Source organism: Anas platyrhynchos, chromosome 1 (assembly GCF_047663525.1).
Source record: "Anas platyrhynchos isolate ZD024472 breed Pekin duck chromosome 1, IASCAAS_PekinDuck_T2T, whole genome shotgun sequence".
In the NCBI taxonomy this organism is placed as follows: Eukaryota; Metazoa; Chordata; class Aves; order Anseriformes; family Anatidae; genus Anas; species Anas platyrhynchos.
In genome coordinates this window covers 494,020-519,093 of record NC_092587.1, presented here as the reverse complement: position 1 = coordinate 519,093, position 25,074 = coordinate 494,020, and the positions used below count along the sequence as shown (strand labels likewise).

The 25,074-nt window shown below is 49.1% G+C and overlaps 1 protein-coding gene across 3 annotated transcripts in view; it reads right to left on the bottom strand.

The window, feature by feature from the left end:
• SHANK3 (SH3 and multiple ankyrin repeat domains 3) overlaps window positions 1-25,074 on the bottom strand; it is a 363,910-nt gene that overhangs the window by 181,444 nt on the left and 157,392 nt on the right. For all 3 annotated transcript variants that reach the window (XM_038180780.2, XM_038180783.2, XM_072035934.1), the window contains one exon: window positions 5,745-5,938. In XM_038180780.2, the coding sequence (XP_038036708.2) occupies window positions 5,745-5,938 (194 nt within the window). The remainder of the gene's footprint in view (window positions 1-5,744; window positions 5,939-25,074) is intronic.

Sequence of the window (25,074 nt, the reverse complement as noted above, 5' to 3'; positions counted from 1 at the left end):
GTATCACAGTTTGAGCAGACTGGCCTCGAGACCTCCGCATGCAGGACAAATTTCATCAAAAAGGTTTGAGTAGTTTGAGATTTAGTTTGAAACAAACAGAAGAGAAACAACAGTTGCCTCAGGAGAACAATCTCAAAACAGGGACCATATATTCTCCTGCATCAGGGCACGAGCCAGGTAATGAACGTGGGCTTACCTTGACCTTTTCAGGAGACCCTCACGTTAACTGGTTACAGACAAATTAACACCCAGCAATAAGACCTTGCTCAGGCCTAGGAGAGAAATTACACAAGCCTATGGTAGGAAAGCACTACTTCTATGTCCCACTGGCCTGAAAGGGGACCCAGTCACCACAGGTTTGGCCATGCAGTTCTACATATACACAACAAAAACCCCATTTCTTAAAAAAAAAAAAAAAAAAAAAAAAGGTTTCTGAAAGTCCCTAAGACATCTGGGTTTTATTCAGTTCATTTCTTTTGACTTTCGTAAGCAATCTTTATTTTCTTTTTTCTTCCATGACTCATTTTTCAAAGTTTCTAGCAAGAGAAAATAATTTATCTTGGTCTCAAGAAGCTCTCATTATTCCTAAAAAATCTTTTAAATTCCAAATACAGACCACTAGACAACCAGTACGGAAGCAGTGCCCAAGCTCCCACAGCACGTAACCTTGGCCTCCCAATTAGAATGTCCTGTACAGGGCTGCAAAAAAAGGCATCGCCAAGTCACACCACAGCATGTGCAAGGCTGCCGTGCTCATTGCAGAGGGCCTCTGATAAAGCCATGGCAAGGGAGATGCACTGGAACATGATGTGGGATGGGGACTGCTTTGCACTGTTGTCTGCCATCGCTCCCCTCCAGCACACAGAGGAACTTCGGGCTGCCAAGAACCCAGACAGCACTCATCCATTCCCACAGTCCTCATCAAACTCAGGATGTTGGGGTCAAAGACAGTTCTCAGTGCATGTCAGTCCTCAGGACTGCAAAGAGTTCCTCAGATGGAAAGCAAGAATGGTTAGTGTCTGAGGGCTACAAGGGAACCGAGAGAACCAAGCCCTGCAGCCTCAGGGGGCAACAGGCCCACAAGGACAACAAGAAGGGAGTTCGCTGCCCACCAGCACCTGAGGACAGAGCAGCTCAGGCCAAGGAAACCAAAGAGACGAGGAGCACAAGGAAACGGCCTGCAGCAGGAGGTGGGGCACGGCTCTCCGGCACCACTGAAGGCCTCGCACACAACCCTTGATCACAGCCACATCCACCCACTTGGCTGATCACTAGAACAAGGCTAGCAGGTAGCACCCGTGGCCAAGTTCTTTCATTTGTTAAGAAATGAAAAGTCAGTCTCCTTTTTCTAAACAAGGACGCGGTCTCAGCACCTTTGATGTCTCACAGCCAGATCACACAGTCTGCTGTGTCTAAGGCACACCAACAGATGAGACAAAGTACGGAGCGTGGAAGGTTCTAGAGCAGCCTCCCAAACAGACCAGCAGGAGGGAAACTTCAGTAGACTTACAGGTGGAGCACAACCATTTCACAGGCAGTTGTATGGCAAAGCCACACAGAGCTGGGGACCCAACTCACTGACCACGAGACTCCATCTCTGTTTTTCCAATGCTGGGAACAAAAATAACTCAGGAGGCAGTAGTTTGTCACCCCACTGGTCTAGATCACCATGGTCACAGATGGTTTGGGGGGAAACTGTAGAGATTTGGCTTAATTTTCCAAGTTATTAATGATTCGGTCTCTAACCACCTGCACCTAAATGCCAGAACAGCTGCCTTCCTGCGGGACAGCACAGATCCCATAGCTGAGTGAACTGTACGTGAGCAGTCTCTCCCAAACATTTCTGGGTGGATAAAGAAAGGCCAGAGGAAACTAGCTGGCTGATCATCAAACAAAGCCCACGGAGCCTTCCTCTAATAAAAAACACCTTCATTGTGCAACAACAACTTTATTCACAACCGAAATAATCCTCTCTATCTAAGCAATCTCCAGCACAGCTAAGAACTGCTATGATAAAAATTCAACACAAGCATAACCCACAGCCGGCAGAAATTCAGACTGCCATTTATTTCACACAGGGTTAGCTTAGATACTGCAGTAGAGAATGTAATAAGGAACCACACTACATGGGAAGACTCACTGTTGAATACATATGGAGACAGTTGCTCAAGCCTAATCACAAAGTGTAAAGAAATGAGACTCCCAAACCAGCATACTCACAATGTTCCTAATTTTCCCGTAGTTCCCAGGTTGGTGATTGAATCCCCTCCTTGTACCTTGCCCACGAGTCACTTTTGCCTTTGACCTTGTGATTTCAAGGCTGGTGACTACTGGTTCTGTCTTTGCTTGGGGCTCTCACATCTCATTTCATTTCTCATTATCAGTAACAAGCAGATCAAGGACAGACTCTCCTCTACTTGCATTCTTTTGCTATCTTACAAATGAAGTATCTGTATCGATTATTGTCTTTTGTCATCCAGTAGCTACTGGGACGGTTATTCTGTACGGTCAAGATACGCACCCCAACTTTCACCGTGCTCTTGAAACCAAACCAACTCCTACTGAAAGCTCCCGAGGAAATCCACCACAGAGCACAGGATCCAGTGCAACCATCAGATCTAGCACGAGACCCATGCTTAACATCAATGCCAAACAGAAATTCACAGGAGTCAATTTGCTTTTAACAAGGGACACAACTTCTGAACACAGCATTTGGTGAATGTTTGAGGATCCTCAGCCTTTTTCCAGGACAGGACACCAACAATCAGCATTTCCTTTGTAACACAGTTGTGCTTCAAACAGAACCATACACAAAGCCTCCTGTGGCTCACGCAAGACAGAGGAACTCACATTACTCCACCTCAAACTCTTTTCTGCAGTTCTCAAGATAAAGAGAAGTCAGATGTTTTGCCATTCTCCTCCTCTCTGATACTAATTCCTTGCAGCCCTACCATATGAAACCACTGAATTTCATTAGATCTAGCTGATGGCTATCAAACACCCCTCACTAGCACTGGTTAAGAGACACTGGTCTTACCACGGCTTCCACGCCTGTGACCTCCTGTCCCAAGGGGCCTCTGCCTGCCCAGCACTGCCCTCCCTGCAGAGCTCCCATCCCACAGCAGAACCACGCCATGGGACAGTCCCTCGCTCAGACCTGTGCCTTCAGATACGTTCCTCCCTCACATCGTACTCTCACAGAGCTCCCCAACTCCACATCTCCCCAGACACAGCCTCTCTCACTGGGTAACTGCCTCCAGCAGTTCCTTGATAACATTCCCCAAACCTGCTCCTACCTTTCCCCAAAAGCTCTTCTGCTCATATGCACCACACTTCAGCATTCCCCCCAGGGCCCCCCAGCATCCGGACTGCTGGGTGGCTCTGTCAGTCCCTACATGCTGGCGCATCCTTTTCAGGAGCCCAATCTGACCTCCCCCATGCTGACACAACAGCTGCCCTGCTCTTCATAGCTTGGATTGGAAGAGACCTCAAAGCCCATCTAATTCCACCCCTCCTGCCATGGGCAGGGACACCTCCCACCAGACCAGATTGCCCAAACCCCTTTCCAGCCTGGCCTTGAACACTTCTGGGGATGGGACATCCACAGCTTCTCTGGGCAACCCGTTCCAATGCCTCACCAGCCTCAGAGTGAAGAATTTCTTCCTCATATCTAACCTAAGTCTCTCCTCTTTTAGTTTAAAGCCATGACTCCTTGTCCTATCAATACACTCCCCAATAAAGAATCCCTCTCCAGATTTCTTGTCGTTCCCTTTTCATGGCAAGGCACCATCTCAAACCACTCTCTCCCAATACCGCTCACGGCTGCTGCCTGTTTGTGGACACGCTGACGCCCTTGTTAGCTCACAGCCAACCTCCAGCACCACCTCAGGGACCTCCACGTGCCCCAACTCCTTTATCCCACAGATTGTGTGCCAGAGCATTCCTCCCACCACCTGAAGATCACCTCGTTTCTAACAGCACACACCAAACATGACAAAGCACCAGTTGCAGCATCTCTGCTCCTGCTGTTGGTTTCCATTGTACCCATCACTACCTGCCTGCAAAGACAGGACACCCAGTCCAATGACTGTCAGTATTCCTATCCTTGTAAAAATAAATCAGCATCACAAAAGCAGTAAATAATTAAGTACTGCCCATCTACACTGTCTTAAGATCTTTTATAAACGAGTCACTAAAGTGATTCTCAATTCTTATTAAGCCTTCTCAGCCACAAATTAGGAAAGCCAGCTGAGAGCGCCTCCAGCTCCAAGGATGTATTCCCCATTGAAGTCCTCTTTTCCCTGCCACAATACGTCCCACAACTTGCTTTCTCTCTGGAGACCATAGGAAAAAGACATTCAAACAATTACAGGTGAATACATGAATTAAAGATTCTGGTGCAATTACTAAGGATTGGCATCAGGACCACCTACTTAATACAAATATGTACATAATGCAAATACAAATGTCTGAAGAGATGAATAATTGTGTGATAGAAAGCACGGGATAAGCAGGTGAAGACGAAAAGACAGGAAAGGTGCCTGTGACCCAGAAGCCCTGTCCATCTGGTAATCCCTTCCAGCCTTTTGGCAACCTTTACCCCATGGCCACAAGACAAGCAGCTCCACACATCAAACGACCGTTGACTCCAAGTGCACAAAGCCCTGCCATCTGGCACATCAGCCTGATCACAGATGCTTCATGTCTACACCTCCTCCTCTGCTGAGAGGAAAAGAACACACAGGTGGGGGCAAGAGGCAAGTCTGCTTGGACTGGCACCTCCCCGGCTGAGGTTTTCAGCATCCTCGGCACAGGACGTACATGTACATGCAGTCTAACATGCTTCTGAAGGTCTAACACGCTTCTGAACTAGTGATTCAGAGCATGGAACAGCAAGCCCTGTCTCCCAAGCTCAGATTCGTGTTACAGCTAATGCAACTAGTCAGATTAGTGACTGCTCCAGCCCGTATTGTAAGAGGCATCAGCAAAAAAGTGGAGGCAAGGAGATGAAAAGAAAAGAAGATCCTTAAACTTTCTGTGAATAGCTGTGGAATTAGCCTGCTTGCAGAGAAAGTCTTTTCTTATTCCTGTCTGCTGGAAGCTGACTTTTGACCTACCGCAGGGGTTTACATGCCTTTCAAGAAGTCTTCCCAACATAATGGGCAATCCCATTATCCCTCTAAACCTCTCATCTCCCCAACAGTTCTGCATCGCCGTGGCTCCATGGTGCAGGTGGTTGGGAGTTTTGCTCAGAGAGCATTTCCTCGCCAGCTTCCTCCCCTCCGCTCCTGCTGCCCATACCCACAACCGGTGCACAGTAACTGGTGGGCTGCGCGCCCCTGCAGCACCCCGCAGACCCCCACACTGGGACCAACTCCAGGGCCGTGTAGGGTGGACTCGAGGCATAAAGCCAACATCAGGCAGGGCTGGAAAGGGCTCCGAGATGCACCAACCTCTCCTCGGTGCCCCAGCGCCCCGTGCCGCAGGGCTGGAGCCCAGACCCGCACCCACCGCAGGGGCAGCGCCCCAGGGCCCCGCGCCCGCACGGAGCCCCCCACGGCCCCACCGGCGGCCGGGGCTCTGCTGGGGGTCCCCACCCGGGGCCGCTCCATGGCCCCAAACCCTGCGGCTCCCCGCGGGGGCTCCACGGGGCCCCCCCCAGCCCCGTTCCGCTGCCTCCGGCCCCGCCCCGCCCCGCCCCGTCCCGTCGCGGCCCCGGCCCCGCCCGGCCCCGCCGCACTCACCCTTGACGGCTTCGCCCCGGTTGAGCTGGATCTCGCCCTCGCCCTGCGGCGCGTAGCTCTTCACCACGATGAACTTGCGGCCGGGCACGGCGCTGTACAGCTTCCGCTTGGGCCCGCGCAGCGGGGCGGGCGCGGCGTGCGGCGCGGGCTCGGGGCCGGGGCCGGGCCCGGGGGGCCCCGCCGGGCCGCCGGGGCTGTAAACGAAGACGTAGGTTACGGTGCTGATGCCCGGCAGCTCGTGGCTCGGCCCGCCGCGGCCCGCGGGCTGCGCCATGGCGGGGACGGCGCGGCCGCGGGGCTCGGGGGCTCGGCGCGGCCCCGGGGCCGGGGGGCTCAGCGCAGCCCCGGCCGCCGCGGCGCCGCCCGGGCGCGGGCACCGGCTGCGGCTGGGGGGCCGCCGCCCGCCGCCGGCTCCATGGCGCGGCGCCGCCCGCCCCGCGCGGCGCTCCGCTCCCTCCGGCGCCGCGCCGCCGCCGCGCGCACCATGGCCCGGGGCAGGTGCCGCCGCCGGCGGCTCCTCCCCCTGCGGGCGGGGACGGGGCCGGCGCCGGCCCGGCCGCCTCCCGCCCCCCGCCCCCGGCCGCCGCCCCCGCCGCGCCGCGGCTCCGCCGACCCCGGCCGCCGCCGCCGCCGCTGCCTCCCTCCCTCCTTCCCTCCTTCCCTCCCTCCTCCGCCGCCGCCGCCGCCGCCGCGCTCCGCGCCGCCCCCTGGCGGCCGCCGCCGCCCCGGGCCGGAGGGGGCGGGGGGGGCGTAGCGGGGACGGGGGCAGCTGCCGGGGGTCCCGGGGGTCGCAGCGCTCCCTGCACGGGGCGGCCCCCGGGCTGCCCCCTCCGAGCTGAGCCGGGCCGGGGAGGAGCTCGGGGCTGGCCCCTGCTCGGGGGACCCCCCGGCTGCCCCGCGCCCGCAGCCCCCGCCCCGTGCCCGCAGCCCCGGTGTGCTCGTGCAGCCCCATGCCCCGTGTTTTACTCCGTGCTCCATGTTTGCAGCTTCGTGCCAAATGCCCGCAGCCCCTGTGCGATGCTTGCGGACCCTGCTCGTTAGCACACGTCCTCCCCAGCTCCCCGCATCTCCCGGGGCCACGGGGCCACCTTCCATAACCCAGGCGGGGCTGCCCCAAGCCGTCCCTGCTGCGCCCCCGAGGCTGCGGAGCGCAGCCCTGCTCCCTGCCGGGGCTGTGGATTGGGGAGCGGCACGGCCCCACCGCGGGGTCTCCACCTGCGGACCTCCTCCGGCCCGGTGCTGCATGGAGACGGGGAGGGGAACGGCTGCTGCAGGGGCAAGAGCTGTCCCACGGCTTTTGATGAGCAAGAGGGGCACGGCTTCCCCTCCTGCTCATCAGCACGCTGCCCAAGCCCTCTCACCAAACTTGCTGTCCCCAGGCGCAAAGCTTCAGTAGAAGGCACTGTCACACCGGGGATGTGTGCTGGGTCACCTGCCAGCCTCAGCCCAGAAGTACTGCTCCAGTACTGCGCTGCATTATAGTCCCTCGGGGGAGAAAACACTTTAATAAGAAATAAATAGCTACCCTTTCCTTATAATACTTCTAAATGTCACTCCAGTATCATGATTTAGTCAATGCAGAGATATTAAAGACCAGCTCAGATCTCTAAAAGGCTCCTTCGTGTTTTTAGAAACAGTCACGAGAAGCATGCAGAAAATGTAGGTATTGCAGGCAGCTCCCAGAAATACTTGCTCAATGCAAAGAGGCTGTTGGATACTGCAGCTCTGCACCGTGCTGCATGCTCATGCTGACCCGGTGGTGCCCAGCCCACAGCACAAGACACTCCCGTGGGGGGCTTTGCACGCAGGTGTGTGTGTGCAAGCCACCAGGCTGCTGATGGTGCGGCCAGCAGAGCCCCGAGTGCAGTGGGATTGCTGCAGCGCTCCCGTGCTGCGGCTGCGTATCCCTCCAGCTGCACTGACTGCAGCGGTGCTCACGCAGACCCTCACATTCACGAGGCAGTCTGCAAGCAGGATCCCACTCCTGCCGTGTCACTTCCCCAAACTACTCCCTGCAGCCAGCCCACCTCTCAGCTCGGCACCAGCGCTGTTATTCTTTGCAAATACCACCCCTGGACTAAGAGCCAGTCCTTGCACAAATGCCATGAAGATCAAAATGACAGCCTAAATTCTCCATGACTCCTCTTTAGCACTTGCATTGAGGAAGCATTAATTATGTGGCTTGCAATCCAGTTCATATCTGCCATATTGATTTTGTAGCACATTCATTTTTAAATCGTTAAGAAGTTATTAAGTCAAAATGTCTCAGAAGCCTACATGTATTATATTGAAGGTACATTTATAACAAGTTTTGTAATAATTTCAAAGAATACTACCATTTTTGTTTGGTCTGGTTTTTGGCAGGCTCAATTTCAATTAAGGAATATTAATTAGTTTAATCCTTTTTCATGTTAATGCTTACTTGATAGAGATCTGTGTCAGTCATGCAGCTGCTCCAGGTTCAGACTTTACTCTAGGAACATTTCTATATATATATTCCCAACTGGAAAATGTGAGAAAAAACACAAGGAATCGTTTTTATGTTTTCTATCAGTCCAGTGTGGAGAATCTCTTGGCATGTTGCCACATGAATTGACAATGTGTTTCTTCACCTACTTTATCACCCTATGCCATAAGGCACCTCGAGGCCTGAAGGAGCAGGTTTCTTGCTTTGCTTTGCCTCGCTAAACTGTAGCTAATCGCTGCTGGATCCATAGCTTAATTCTGAACTGGAGCCAGGACGCCTTGTATATTATGAATAAAACAAACACTACCACGACAGCGTTTATTAAGAAGCTAAGGAGCTTCTTAATGTCTCCAGTGTATAATCGTGATTTCACCGAGCGCAGTGCCCACATCCTCCTCCTCTCCGAGACACAAAGGACATCGCAGCCAAAACGCCTGAGCGCCAGAGCAGACTGCTCCCCACGGGGCTGCCAAGTGGGGGCAGCTCAAATTAAATGTAGTCACTGACAGAGAGGCTGCTCTTTCTTTTTCCATACAGATATCCTGCCCTTGGTGATTACAGGGCTTTTCCCTATGTTGGCAGTTTATCTGAAATTCGTCCATATGAACTGCAAATCAGATTTCACAGCACTGACCAGAGAACAATGTTGGGTAAATAAGTTAGAGATGTAGGCATCTTACAGCTGAAGCACATTGACTGTCAGCTTCTGGTTGGAGTGAGCTTCAATAGCAGATGGAGGACTCCTCCTCCTACTGTCATATGCTGTCCCTGTAACCAGCAACCTATTCTGGAAGCCGCTGAACTGAAACTGGATTTCCTCTGCATGTTTCACCAAGAGCCTCAAGGAGGCTGAGCACTCTGCACATGACGTTCCTCCTGGAACACGTACACATGTGTACACCTGCTCACAGACAAGGTGCTTTGATTCTCCTGCAAATAAAAGGGTGCTCAAGAAGCACTGCTATAAGCCTACGCATCAGCAAGAAAACCTGATGACACACACCTTTGTATCAAATGAATGAGGTCTCACACTTGCTCTATCTGTTGAAAATAGGTATCTGAGATGGATTTGATGTGTGACTCCATGTCTCACACCTCTTACAGATATTTTAGCCATAGAAGTGTTCAGACTCAATTGTGTCTGGATAAAGTGATGAAGACCTAAGCATCCGACAGGGTGCCTCCATCAAAGCCAGTGTTGGGTCTCGGTATGGAAGTTCTTCCTCATGAGAGAGAATAATCCCCTTAAGAAGACACAGGCATTTCTGAGGGAAGACACGGGTTTCCCTTCCGTAGGCTGGTGGCACATTCCAACCACCACCAGTGAATTAAATTAACAGACCATAATACTCACCACAACTACTTCAAACACATCAAGCAGTCCCAAATACCATGGACAGCGGCTTCACTCTGCATGCACTCTCAAGGGGCTGATCATCAGAGAATCACTTTTTTGTCTGGCGAGTTCTGGCTGAAGGCTTCTCATTTTAGGTTTAAACGGCACTCCTTCTCTGGAGACTTCCTGCCCCCATCCTGGTAGAGCACGTGAGATGGGAGGTGGAAGCACGCCGGTTTTTGGAGAGCACAGCCAGTGGTTTACACACGCTGCAGCTTTTGCTGTCACAGCATGAGCTGTGACGGCAGGACGGGGGATGTGGCAGACCCAAGCCAAGGCGGCTATGCCAGAGCTGTGGGAATAACTTAAGGTTTGTCTTGCCACATTTCTGTGTATCTCTGGGAGGCAGTGAAAATACTAAGGTGCCTTGCACATTATCAAGAAAGTATCTATTACAGATCCTGAATTTCTTCCCTGTTGAGAGCGAATGTCAGATTTTGTTTTGTTGCTTTAGGATACAGAAAGGCTTTTTGCATGGTGGAGCTTGCTAAGTCTTTTAAAACATACTATAAATGAACCCTGCAGGAACAAAATGTATTTGGCAGCTTAATCTGTTAGCCCTTCCTAGTAACTGTGTGACTGTTTCTTGTTTGTTTGTTTGTTTGTTTAATGAGTTGCCTCTGGCATTGGAGTTCTTTTACTTCGAGCATGACAGAAAGGCTTTGTAAACTACTCCCCTTGCTCTGAATCATAGAATCACAGAATCGTTTAGGTTGGAAAAGATCCTTAAGACCATGAAGTCCAACCATCCACCTAACACTAACAAGTCACCGACAAACCATGTCCTTAAGTGCCACATCCACACGTCTCCTCAGCACCACCACTTAGGAGACTCCACCACTTCCCTGGGCAGCCTGTTCCAATGCTTAACCACCTTTCCATGAATAAATTCTTCCCAGTATCCAATCTAAACCTCTCTGGTGCAACTTGAGACATCCTGTCACTTATTACCTGAAAAAAGAGACCGACACCCTGCCTGCTGCAACCTTTCAGGTAGTTGTACAGAGCCACAAGTTTTCTCCTCAGTCACCTTTATTCTAGACTCAACTGCTGCAGTTCCATCAGCCACTCCTCATGCGTCTTCTTTTCCAGTTCCTTCATCAGTCTTATTGCTCTTCTTTGAGCATGTTCCAGCAAATGAGTAACTTTCTTGCAGTGAGGGGCCCAAAATTGAACACAAAACTTGAGATACAGTCTTGCCTGTGCTGAGCACAGAGGGACAATCCCTTCCCTCCCTAGTCCTGCTGGCAACACCACCTTTGATACAGGCCAGGATGGCGTTGGCCTTTTTGGCCACATGGGCACACGGCTGGCTCCCCTTCAGCCAGCTGTCAACCAGCACCTCTAGGTTCCTTTCTGCCAGGTAGCTTTCAAGCCACTCATCCTCAAGCCTACGATACTCTGAGAACATTTGTGTGCTCTCACACATACAGCTCAGCACTGACTACGTACCTGCAGACAATTTCTTTGTACAAACCTTTTTGGAGCCATCTATGGCCAAAGCTGTGATGGGAAGGATCATACAAGCACATGTCGTGCCACGGGTCCTTCGGCACTGTTTAGTAACACGTCTAGTGACCTCATTTGTGAGTTGTACTTTATGACGTATGGGTAGAAGAAAGATTTTGCCATCACACAAGCAGCATCATAAACTCCACCAAGTCCGTACAACCTGGTACTTTCAGAAAGCATCTGAGTGACAACCAAACACTCTGTCTCGATTATGGCACTTGCTGTGTGTCACAGAAGCATAGAATCGTAGAATATCTCAAGTTGGAAGGGACCCACAAGGATCATTGAGTCCAACTCCTAGCACCACACAGGTCTACCCAAAAATTCAGACCATGTGACTAAGTGCACAGTCCAAATGCTTCCTAAACTCCAACAGGCTTGGTGCTGTGAATACTTCCCTGGAGAGCCTGTTCCAGTGTGCAACAACCCTCTCAGTGAAGAACCCCCTCCTGATATCCAGCCTAAACCTCCCCTGTCGCAGCGTGACACAATTCCCTCGGGTCCTGTCACTGGTGACCGATCAGCGCCTGCCCCTGCACTCCCCCGGGTGAGGAAGCTGTAGGCCGCAGTGAGGTCTCCCCTCAGCCTCCTCAAGGAGAAACGCTTTTGCTCTTCTGTCCTTTGGAAGAAATGCTTTTGTTGTTCTGGAGTTTCAAATTGTTACTCTAAGTGTGGCTGACAGATACAGAAATAAACTGGCTCTGATGGAAAGGATTTCACACACACAGAATCACACACAGAATGGTTGAGGTTGGAAGGGTTCTCTGGAGATCCTCTGGTCCAACCCCACTGCCAAGCAGGGTCACCTAGCATATGTTGCACAGGATCTCATCTGGGTGGGTTTTGAATATCTCCAAAGAAGGAGACTCTGGGCAACCTGTTCCAGTGCTCTGTCACCCTTACAGTAAAGAATGTTTTCTCATATTCAGCCAGAATTTCCCGTGTTTCAGTTTGTGCCTGCTGCCTTTTGTCCTGTTACTGGGTACCACTAAAAAGAGTCCAGCCCTATCCTTTTGTCACCCTCCCTTCAGATATTTGTACACATTGATAATATTCCCTCTCAGTTTTCTCTTCTCCACGCTAAACAGACCCAGCTCTCTCAGCCTCTCCTCATATGAGAGATGCTCCAGTCCCCTCATCATCTTCACAGCCCTCTGCTGGACCCGCTCCAGGAACTCCATGTCCCTCTTGTACTGGGGAGCCCAGAACTGGACACAGTACTCCAAGTGAGGCCTCACCAGTGCTAAGAAGAGGGGCAGGATCACTTCCCTCAACCTGCTGGCAACACACTTCCTAATACACCCCAGGATACCACTGGCCTTCTTGGCCACAAGGACACAGTGCTGGCTCATGGTAAATCTGCTGTCCACCAGGACTCCTAGGTCCTTCTCCATAGGGCTGCTTTCCAGCAGGTCAGCTCCCAACCTGTACTGGTGCATGGGGTTATTCCTCCCTAGGTGCAGGACCCTGCAGTTGCCTTTGTTGAATTTCATCTCCAGCAATAAAATATCAGGTTCATTGCTTCTAAAACCTGGGTCTGGATCTCCTAAGCCAGAGCACCCTGGAGAGTGGGGCACATATGGAGTGTCAGCGAGTGCAGGTTTTGCCCCACCACCGTTTCTAGACGTGCCAAGAACAGCTGCCAGCATTCAAATCAGTACTCAGGACCCCCAGCAGCATCCCAGAGCCATGTACTGCTTCCCGCTGGCTGGGCGGGTGGTACATGTGCCACCAGCCGAGGATAAGGGCAGGGAATCAATCCAAGCAGTCCAAGCTAGTCAGGGTGCAGTAGCAGAAAAATGCACAAGGAAACAGAATTTGCTATCTTGGTCTCCCTTTATTCCATTCAGTACCTATTGTCTCCCAGGGAGTCTCTGAGAAAGAAGCTAACTTCAGACAATGATGATGCCTACTAGATTTTGTGTATCAAAAAATGCAATCACCAATGAGGACACCAAGCTGTTCTTGACTGCTCTGTCTTTTGCAGCAAACAAACAACTCTTTGGATGGGATATTGATTTTGGTCACAACAGATTCTGGAAATGGTTTGAACTCCCAGGACCATTATATAAGTCCTAACAATTTTTCCTTACCATAAGCAGAAATCAAGGATCTTTAGCATAGCTTTACAAATATGACTTTGCTGCTTCAGAACTGCCTGAGGAAATGCAGAGCCAGGGACCCATGCTGCCCCCGCACCATACCTTGGGAGAACCAGGAAATTAAGCAATTTCTGGAAATGCCACAATGCGTGGATGTCCACCCAAACCATCTAACAAAAACTTCCGATTGGACAGCTGAACCAGGACACGCTCCCCATTGAAGGGAGGGATATGTTTCACTCTAAGCTGCAGAGAGTAAATCTATATCCTACTTCAGATGCTGAACTTTGAACTTCTCTCCTAAAGTGGTACTTTCAAAGAAACAATGGTGATTCAGAGCTTTCCTAGAAGAACGGACAGTGTAAAAAAGATCAGCTCTTCCTGCTAAGACCAACTAACAGGAGCATCCACTCAGTAGGATACAGGAGACCCAACTTTGGTGAGTCCAGTTTGTAAAGGCTTCTTTGCTTCAGGAGATGTGAACTCACATTGCTCACCTCCTGGTGAAGTCTCAGCTGATGTGTGCAGCACCGTGTGGGGAGGTGGACCCAGTGAGGACCAGGCTGGCCCCACTTTACCAGCCCACTGAGGGTGCCTGAACCCACAGGTATAACTCCCACCCACTCACACCCTCTCTGGTTTCAATGGGTATTTAATTAATCTTTAGAAAGATGAAGAGCTTGGGCAGGAGAAAACCACATGGCACTGTTCCTATCTGTCCTACCTGGCAGATTGGTGGGCTCACTGGGGAAAAGAAAGAGAAGTGCTCAAAGCCATGTGAGACAGTGAGCATATGAGTTCTGTGCTACCGTGTCACATGCATGTGTTCACACCAAGGGAACATAAGAGGGTACCAGCTTTTCTCCCTATTCTGGTGTATGCTAAGACACTTTCATAGAATCATAGAATATCCCAAGTTGGCAGGGACCCACAAGGATCATTGAGAGCAACTCACTTTCAGGGCTTGTCTGTCATAGAAAGAGTTGGAAATGTTTTGAGGGACTCTTTTTTCCTAGATCTCCTGCAGTACCCAGAGTTGTAAGACAATTAAAGAATCAAAGACTTCCCCAGAAAACAGGATCTCAAAGTCTGGGAATAAAACCATCTTAGAGAAGAGCATTATATATGGTGATAAGATTCATATGTCAATCACTGAATTGTAGACTGAGGTTGGAAGGGACCTCTGAGGGTCAACTTGTCTAACCCCCCTACCCACACAGTAGTAACTCAGGGACACCTAGAGAAAGTTTCCCAGGACTGTGTCTAAGCAGCTTTTGAAGATCTCCAAGGAGGGAGACTCCACAACCTCCCTGGGCAACCTGTGCCAGTGCTCCAACACCCAACACAGTTATGAAGTGTTTCCTCATGTTCAGAGGGAGCCTCCTGTGCTCCAGTTTGTGCCCACTGCCTCTTGTCCCAGCACTGTGCATCACTGGCAAGAGCCTGGCTCCATCCTCTCTGTATCTCCCTTCAGGTATTTATTATCTCCCTTCAGGTATTTACGTACATGGATGAGATACCCCTCAGCCTCCTCTTCTCCAGGCTGAACAGTCTCAGCTCTCTCAGCCTCTCCTCACAGGAGGGGTGCTCCAGTCCCTACATCATCATCGTGGTACTGTGATGGACTCTCTCCAGTATGTCCACACCTCTCATACCAAGGAGCCCAGCACTGGACACCATACTCCAGGGGTGGCCACACCAATGCTGAGAAGAGGGGAAGGATCACCTCCCTCCACCTGCCAGATCATGGTCAACCTGGTGTCCACCAGGACCCCGAGTCCTTTTCTTACAAGTTGCTTTCCATCTGGGTGGCCCCCAGCATAAATTTGTGGTCAAGGAAAATTTCCCTTGGCTGTCAGTTAGCTATTTTGGGAGCAATCGTGAAGTCATTAATGGATGAAATCTTCAGAGACACTCTGCCTAGGGTATTACCTGGGTTATCCCTGAAATACTGAAAGATGCATATTCTGTTCAAAATTCAGGAGGCAGTTTCCTACTCGGAGAGCTTTGTGCCTCACCACAGAGGCTTCCTCCAACCACAGAAGTGGAGCAGGACCCACACCCTCTCTCCCCCCACACACCCCCTGAGCCAGGTAACAAGGCAGACTTCTGGCCGATATTCCACGGCTGACTGCTAATGCTCTCACACAAAATGTTTTTATTCCTTTCCGTTCCTAGAGCACTGCTCATTTAGCTTGCAGTTCAATCTGCTGAGAAACTTCTGGTCTTAGATCATCTCTGCACAACTAAATGAGAATAACATAATCACCTGCTAACCAGAGCCAATTAGTGGCAGATTCACACTGTTTGGGAAAAGGCAGGCAATGGGAGAACAGGAGTCACTTGCCTTTCCTGCTTCTCCTCGGGCAGCTGTGAGACCAGTGCTCTGCTAATTAGCACCGAGGCCTGAGCAACATTTTAACGCTGAGGAGCCTTTGGGTCAGATCCTGACATCTTCCAGGAGCAGTGGGAGTTCAGTAGGTGGTTCCTTCTTCAGCAGTGGATTTAGGACTGTGCACGGTGCTGCACTGTATGAGGGAAACACAGTGCAGGACAATGTGGTGCAAGAGGCAGCCAACAACCAAACAAGAAAATCCTCAGAAGAAGAGAGTTTGGCCAAGAAGCCATGATCTACAAAACGCTTCAGAAACCTGGGCTGAGACTCTACTGCCAAGGGCACATGGCAAATGGCTGCAGGAGCTTGCCAAAGTGACAGCTGAGCGAGGTCCTGCAGGCACCCTCCTTGCTGGGCAGTGACCTACGCTTTACTGCAATTATTAGTCTGGATGTAGAACTACATCCCTTGAAGTAGAAACACCTCTGCCTGGCTGTAGTCACAGCCTTACAACATGCCTGGAGAAGATGGAGAGGAACTAGAAACCCTAGAGAGACAATTAATTAAAAGGTTTCATCTCCCCTCCTATAATCACAGACACTGATTCACTCTTTAAAATACTCTGTGTGCATCCCAGCCAGTAAAACATCCACAGTGGTAGTGGGATTTGTACCTCTCCACCCTGACAGCCCAAAGTGTTTTATATTACTGGGTTGCTCCATCAGATCTTAAAAAGCCCCATTGAAAAGACAAAATATAGCTTTATCAGTTTGCAAAGAGGATATAACGGTATTTCTGAAAACTATGCCTTTAATCCTGCCTATCCTGAAAGATCACAGTCCTCAGGAATTTGGACAACTTGTCTGATAAGTCGAGCAAATGCAGGAACAGACAACTGCAGTGAATTAGCATGCACCTCGCTCTGTCAGATACTCTTTACAAAGGTGAGAGAAAGCCTAGTTTTGCTAAAGATTCATGACAAGTTTACAGCAGACAGTAACTGAAGAGAGCTGCAAAAGGATTATCAAATCCCACACCTCATTGGAGTCTGGAGGCAAAGATTCAGGTGAATCCTCACAATCTGCTGATGTTCAAGACAAATACTTCGAAAATTTTACTTTAGTAAGAAAAGAAAAATATGAATCATTTCAGCAGTATCTTCTGGTCAGTGCCACCCAGGAGTGAAAGGAGATGATAAATCAGGAGATGATCGACTCAGAGGATGGTGAGGCACTGGAGCAGGTTGCCCAGAGAGACTGTGGATGCCCCATCCCTGGAGGTGTTCAAGGCCAGGCTGGATGGGGCTTTGAGCAACTTGATCTAGTGGGTGGCATCCCACTAGATGATCCTTGAGATCCCTTCCAACCCAGGTCATTCTACAATTTGATGATTTGTCCCTACCTACTTTAGATGCTATGAACTTTTCAACCCCAAAGGTTTGCAGCTCCTAGAAATGGAGGAACCCATACCATGCTGAAGGCAGGAGGTACATTTCCTTCATAAAGAAGGAAATAATTTTTACAGCCTATGACTCAGAAAGCTTTAACACTTTGGTTGCAAAGTCCTTACGCGTGTTCCAGTGAAAACCCAGTGCCCTAAGCATGGCCCTCAGCATCCACCATGTGCAAATGATTCTTGGCTATGAATTCTGTTCTTCATAAACAGACGTTCTCGTCACCACCTCCCTGTACCTGGACAGACAATGAGAAGACTTCAAAGGTCTAGAAGGACATTTCCTAGAAAGCCCTTCCCTGGCTGCCAAGGCAGCTCTACAGAGCACCATGACACCGTGACTGGCATAATCTGGCTATCCCAGTGCAACTGGTAAAGAAGTGCTGACTCTGCAACTTACAGCTTGACACCTGCCTGTACTAAAATTACCTTTGGAAGTCTATTTAAAGGGTACAGGCATCCAGAGCAAGGAGAATGAGCTGAGACTTCTACAACATCCAACCAGTATGTTTTCTATGATCTGCCTGAGGACCAGGCAACAGGGACACCATCACCCATACCTGGATGAACCAAAACACTGGGGAACTGGGAGAAGTGCAAGCTAAGACGTGCTGACATCCTGGGTGAGAAAGCCCAACAGTCTTCCAAAATTGAGATGGCTGAGCTTGCTTTCTCCTGGACCACCAGAACAACGCTCATACTCATCCCAGAGAATTCCACTCGGGTCCAGAAGTTACTGGAACTGCTTGGAAATATTACAGTATTAAAATAAGGCCAAAGAAAGGGAACTTACACAGAAGCATACACCACACCACTAAACTGTAGCTCAGAATACCACCAGAGGGAAGAGATGCAGCTGTCACTTGGTGCAGTGTGAGGCCAGGCACACAGCAGCTGCACCATCTCCTGACATAAACCTCACAGGAAGCCTTTGGTGTGAGAGGACATGGGAACACATCTCAGCTGCAAAGCAGGCAGCATCTTTGCACAAAATTCCCATTCTCTTGGCAGAAAAGTGCATAGTCTCCTCTCTTGGCTGGTCTGCACCACTCGTTTTAGTGACATGAAAACCAAGCTCTATACAAACCACAAGCTCCCTGTGGTTTGTATATTACTCGGATCTTGATCTTGTTAGCAATTGATGTTTCACTAAAGCTGTCATTGCCCAAAGCAATGACATTGTCCAAAGATAACCCAAAGGAAAGAGATTTGGTGGTCAAAGGACCACCAAGTTGGAAATATTTATGTTTTTTCTTCCGTAATACTGTAAAACACTCAGTCCTGAAGCATTTCTTTACTTGAAGTTATGGTGCCATGAATGTTTCTCCATGGCATGCTGCACCTCCCATGAGGAGGGATGGATCTGCTAGAGACACAGCCCAAAACAGCGGTGTTGGGGCCACGGAGACCATGAGACCATGTCTGCAGCTGCTGGGAGCTATCAGCATACATCTCTGGAACGATAAAAGGGTTGTAGAAACAACTGCTGCCTTGCTTGTGATATTCAAATCTTTTTTTCCTTTTCCTTTTCCTTTTCCTTTTCCTTTTCCTTTTCCTTTCCTAAAAGAAGTTGGAGGACATGTACTCCTCAGCTGGACATGCATCCAGCTCACTGTGTGTTTCAGCCCCAAAGCAGGTTTTCAGGCATTTTGCTGTATTCTAAGTTACAAATAGATCTGTTTTCAGACACCCTCAGGTCAGAGAGTCAGTCTGTCACCACTTGTACACCTTGCTCTGTCCCTGGTCACTGCCTCTGCCTGAGAGATGCAGCAAGAGGGTGAAGCTTGCAGTGAACATCCCAGCCCCTTGAGTCACAAGTTCTTCATACCCAGCAGTGAAATCAGCCTCTCTTCTTGGTTCTCAAAGATACAAGCGCAGAGATGCTGTTGTATGTAATATTTGGGACTGGTGTGTCTAAGCACTAATGAAGGAAGCCACACTCCTGGGTCTGCTGTTCAGGTAAACCTCTCATTTTATTGCAGCGGCTGCAAGGCATTGGGATGAAGCGGGTCTTTCCCTCAGTAGAAAGGGAATGTGGCAGCAGCAGCTCCATAAACAGGGACTGTCTGCTAGGGTCCTGGGCTGCCCAAGGGGATCTGCCTGGCATCAGCAGGCACTTGGTGCTGGTATTGCAGGGACCTGAGTGTGTGTGATGTGGTCCAGGGAGTCACTGCTGAGGAGTACTCATAACGGAAGTTTCCCTGGGACTCTAATTAATTTTCAATTTTACTCCCTTGGAAGGAAGGATGTGTCTGTGTCAGATGCCAAATTAAGGGGATTCTTTGTGTAGGAAGCGTAATTGATTCCCATTTACTCCGCATCTGTATTTCTTAAAAAAAGGAGCATGAGTGAGTCATATGCACAGGCAGGCTGGCTTGTTATGACGCCTCTAGCAGACAGGCACCTGGAAAGGGGCATATTGTCTACCCTGTTGCCAGAAATATTGTGCCACCACCCAGTCTAATTCAGGATCCAAGCAGTCTAAGCAGACAGTTCTTGCAGATGTGGTGGTCAGGCAGGAGGCATCCGTCAATACGGGTGCAGGGTGACCTTCACGTGAGACCTGGCTTCAGCCTGGGCCACTGTGGTCACCTGGTGCTCCAAATGTTTTCAGGATCAGTTTTGTCTCCAGCTTCTGGCAAGATGATGCAAAGTCAAGGTTTGCCAACAACGAGAGCTGCAGCAGGTGGAAACAGGACCACTGGCACTGGAAATAGACCCACTGGAAACAAGACCCTCTGGGTATTCCCTTGTCAGTGTCCAGAGAAGTACCTGCTGTGCAGTAAATAACAACCTGAAGTTTCCGCCACTAATCTTGGCCAGCTGATCTCCAACAAAGTTACTGACAAGATGAACCTGAGAGGGATCAGCCTGAATAGGTCCCTGCACCGTGTGTGCATAGGACAGGGGGTGCCGTGGCCTACTTTTTGCTGCCCTGCTCTGCAAACATGGGATTGAATAGAAGTGCTCAGACTGTCAGTGCAGACTATATAATGTATTTCATCCTCAAATAATGCAAATCACAACCTGGGATGGTCAGCATGCAAGTGTCACCCCAAGAAAAACAGAGGGATGACTGTTTGGGAATACATAGTAAACACAGCAATGACCTCTTTTGAATAAAATGGTGCATCTTGGATCTAGGACAACAAATCTGAATAACAGCCTTTTTTCTAACGCTAAATCTCCCACCCACTCTTCTAACAGTCCCCTCCACTTCCTGCAATATCCCTTTATTAGCCTAAACAAACTTGCTGTTGGTCACCTTGCATCTCCTTGGATGCTGCTACAGGGAACCTTTTCCCACCTCCCCTGCCTCTCCTGTCTCACCCCCACCCTGGACTCTCCCTGTCCACAGCAGCCCACTGCCTCCCCTGCTTTCATGGGTGCCCTTTGGCTGTGCTGTGAGGCTGCAGTCCTGCTCAGCCCTAGTGTCTTAGAGCCACCCAGGTGTATTTACCTGTTTCTTGCTCATTTTAACTCTTAATTGTACCAGAGGTGGTTTTCTTTATTCCTCGTCCTACCAGCCCCAGAAGAACAGAACCTCCTTGGCCATCTTCAAAAGCCATCTGGACATGGTCGTGGGCAACCTGTTCTAGATGTCCCTGCTTGAGCAGGGGGTTAGATAAGACGATCTCCAGAGGTCCCTTCCAACCTCAACCACTCTGTGATTCTATGAATAATCTATATACAATACATGGACTTTTTTTCACTCTGCAGTGGTCTTTCTGGTCTACAGAGGATTATGATCCTTTTGTTAATAACTTCTAATACTTGCACATTTTTTTCCTTAATACGTAATTTCTCTATACATCATTCTAGGGGAATAATAAAGTCACATTTGGTTTATTTTATGTTATAGTTGCTTCAATTTTGCTGAAAGTTAGACCAACTTTGCATAAGCATGCAGTGCTTGTTACTAGCCTTAGCATTTGAACAGCAAAGAACAGGCACAGCATATTTAAAGCACTTACTTAAGTCTGACTGTACTGCAATCACTCATCGAAGTAATTTCCCAGTCCTTAGAGGGGTTGCTTCTTTGAATAGAAACTACTCTTTAAGCAGGCTGGCATGTTTGTCTCATAACCTTAAAATATTCCACTAAAACATGGAAGGTGAACAAAGCCGGGTAGCCCCCAACAGTGGCAGGGCAGATGTTGAAGCCATGTCCACACAGTACAAGGCTGAGAACAGGCTGGGGTGTGTTAGGAGCCACCCCACCACACTGCTCAGGGCCACGGTGACATCAGTATAGGCACCAATGGGACCATTTGGGACCCCGGACAGGCCGATTGCCATGAGGCTGAGACCACATCTCGCAGTCGTGGTAGAGCCCACTGCCAGTGCCCAAGAAATTAATTACCTATAAACTGTACACTCATTAAAATGACAGTAAAAATAGTTCTACCAAGCTGAAATCAAGCCTTCAGCATCACAGTTACTACATTTTGTCATTGGGTAGGAATTCCACAGGGCAGGGCTCAAGAGAGAAGGATGGGATGGTTTAAGAAGCCAGAGTAGGATGTCCCACTAAGAGAAGGTGCTTGAATGTGAGACACCGGCTGAGAGTTAAACAACAGAATAAGGACCATCTCATGCATTTCCTCAGCTCAAGCATGCAGCTTGAGAAGTATCACATAGCACAAAAGTGGGAGATTAAGTTCTTTCCCATGAGTTAGATGTCACGGTCCAGGTACACTCAAGTTAGTTTAAGAGGACATTGCAAGGGCATGGACCAAGAGAAGATGGAAGAACATATTCAGTAAAGACCTAAATTCAGTTCAGAATGGGTTTTCCTTCCCAGAAGATATCAAAAGGTCTAGTGGCCACCACATCAGCACGTGAAGATTCACAAAACTGATAATACACTTCAGAAAGACATGTCCCTTCCAATCCAAGCCATTCAATGATTCTATGATACTAACAAAACAGTCAGTAGCTGTTCCCTGACCATTTTATTTACCAAAATAATTGTAGCTGTTTCCAACTCTGCTACAGTCAAAGAGCACTCCAAAGGTTTTATCTGTGCAGAATTACAGTAAGCGTAAATATGAACTGCGGTACACTCGCTCCCCACGCAGATGGCTGCCAGGCAGACTGAGTGTCAGAAGCCTTGCACAGCTCTCAAAGAAGAGCATCTGCACAGGGTGCAAACTGGCTTCTGTGCTGTAAATTCACTCCTCAGCTTATTTAGCACTAACTTCGTCTTGCAGACGAGCATCTTGATTTTGAGCTGTTCAAGTCACACAGAGTGAGTTTGTTATGGAGCACTGTACAACTGCTCTTAATATCTCTGAGCCCAGAAAGTCTAACCCCGAAACTTATACCATAAGGATCACTTATGACAAGCTGTGCACATGATTTGTAGCTTTGGAAGTGTGAAAGGCACCGGATATAAGCATGTAAGTCTGCAAAATGCAAAGACAACGTGACAACTGAATAAAGTGAAACCGTTCAGAGATCCAAGATACTGAGTAAGCAGTTAAGGCCAATCACTGAATCAGTAAGTAGATCAGGCAGGGTGGAGTCCAGCCACAGCTATAGAATCATAGAATGGAATCCTAGAATATCCTGAGTTGAAAGAGACCCACAAGGATCATCAAGTTTAACTCCTGGCTACACACAGGACCACCCAAAAATTAAGCCATATGTCTGAGAGCGTTGCCCAAGTGCTTTATGAGCTCCGGCAGGCTCAGTGACATGACCACTGCCCTGGGCAGCCTGTCCCAGTGCTCAACCACCTTGAAGTGCAGAACCTTTCCCTAACCCCCAGCCTGACCCTCCCCTGTCCTAGCTCCATGCTGTCCCCTCGGGTCCTGTCGCTGTCCCCAGAGAGCAGAGCTCAGCGCCTGCCCCTCCACTCCCCTCCTGAGGGAGCTGCAGGCCGCCATCAGGCCTCCCCTCGTGAGGGAGCTGCAGGCCGCCATCAGGCCTCCCCTCAGCCTGCTCTTCTGTAAGCTAGGGGGAGGTGAGCTGATGTCCCACTGTGTGGAGCCCTCTCCCCTTTGACTTCAGTGTTGGTGCTGCTGAAGAAGGGCAAAGTCTCATGGCAGAAAAGCATGAAGCTTGAGAAGGGAAAAATGCCACCAGACAAGGCAGACTACAGGTGGATCTGATTACCAAGCACACAGATGAACAGGTTGATGAAACACAAGCAGACTTCATGGTGACTAATGTCCTGTGTGGTAAGATGGTAGACTTTATGTGCAGACCCTTCAAAATTCTGGGGAGGATCTCATGTTTGATATGCATGGGTCGGTGATATGGGAGGAGAGGAAGAGAGCTGCAGGAGGCAACTTTTTGGGAGCCAATGACCAAGACCTACATGTTAATGTTTTCTGAATAACCCCAAGTGCCAGATAGAGGAGTGGGGATGTAAAATCCCACTGCACAGCTGAGAACATGGTGTAATAAAGAAGGATGCATAGTGATTGAATACTGGGGAAAATGCAGAAAATAGGATACCTGTGAAGGAGGGGCATACTGTTTCTAAACCGGAGTGGAAGCAGGCTGATGGGATTTAACATAACAAGGTTACAGTAGAGCCTTTAGAGGGAGGAAAGATGGCATGTGCAGAAAAGCACCTGCTTGGGCATGATTCATGATGTAGAGGTGAAGCCATAAAGAGATAGGACAGAAGCTGGCAGAAGTTAGATATAAAACCACAAAGAACAGTTGCACAAACAGAACTGGAAAATAGAAGCCCCAAACCAATGCTTATGTTCTTCTGTACAGAAGCTAGAAGTCGAAGAAGTAAGGTAAGAGGACCAGAACACCTAGTTTTAATAAAAATATTGCTACAGTGGGTACTGGAAACTCAATGGAAGAAAGACACAGTGGGAAAGCATTTAAGAAAGACAGAGCATTCAGGGAACACAGAGCAGGCACTGGTAGGGGAGGGGGTGCTGCATTGCAAAGAAGGCTTAGAGCTAAATCAGATTAATGAGGTGAGTGCCAGCAGAGAATATAGACTCGCCATGGGATGATGCTCCAGCGGGACCTGCTTGTGGTTAGGGGTATGCTTCTAGCCACCCAGGCAGGATGGTGATGCTGACAGTAACCTGCCGAAGAAAATCAGAGGGCTCAGCAAACTCCATTGGCATGAGATACAGCAGTTAGTTCTGCACAAGCTGACAAATACCATGTCCAGGCATGGCCAGCAGAGCTGCCAGGCACAGAATCCACCACAGGGAAATGCATTCCTGACCTCACAGTGACCAGCAAGTATGTCAGAGCTCATAATCTTGTTAATGAGGAGACATTATTTAACAGTGACCCTTGTATGTGTAGGTTCATAATCTTGCACAAGCAATGGAAGACAATAAATCAACAACCACTGTGTTCAGTTTAAAACCTAGGGACTTTATAATTCAGAAAAATTAGTTTTGGTAATAAGAAACTAAAATGGACAGTTAAAAGTAAAGCCTTTGCTGTTGTCCTAGAAACTACTTCAAGACAACTTATGTGATATTCAGACACATACTGCCAAGACGGACTTTGGAAAGACCTAAAGAAAGCCAGCAAGACTAAAGAATAGAAGTGTAGGTAAAGTTACAATAAGTAAGAAATGCCAGTCAAAAAGAGAATGTTGTATTGAAATGAGAGAAGAAAACAAAACAAAACAAAAACAACAAACAAACAACAATACCAGAACAGATCACGCGTTCTTTAAAGTGCAAAACCAAACCAAAGCAACAACAAAGCAAACAAACAACAATAAAAAAAACAGCCACAAAAATGGAGTTGGAGGAATGATGTGTAGAAAGCCTAAAAACTAGTAAAACATTTTTCAGAAACATCCAGGAACTTAAAAGACTAACAGATAACTGAGGTATAAAAGAAGTGTTCAGAGACAACAAAACTATAGTAGGAAAAAAAAAAACACAAACAAAATGAAAATTGCCACCTATATTTTTGGGAGATTGGATAGAAATTGGTGACTTCCCCACAGTGAGTCTCTTCCTGACTGGTGGCATATCAGAAAATCTGCTTCAGTCTTGACAGAAGTCGACAGAAAAACAGATCAGTAAAGGCGTAGCAAGAAATCACCAGGAACTTCAGTTTGA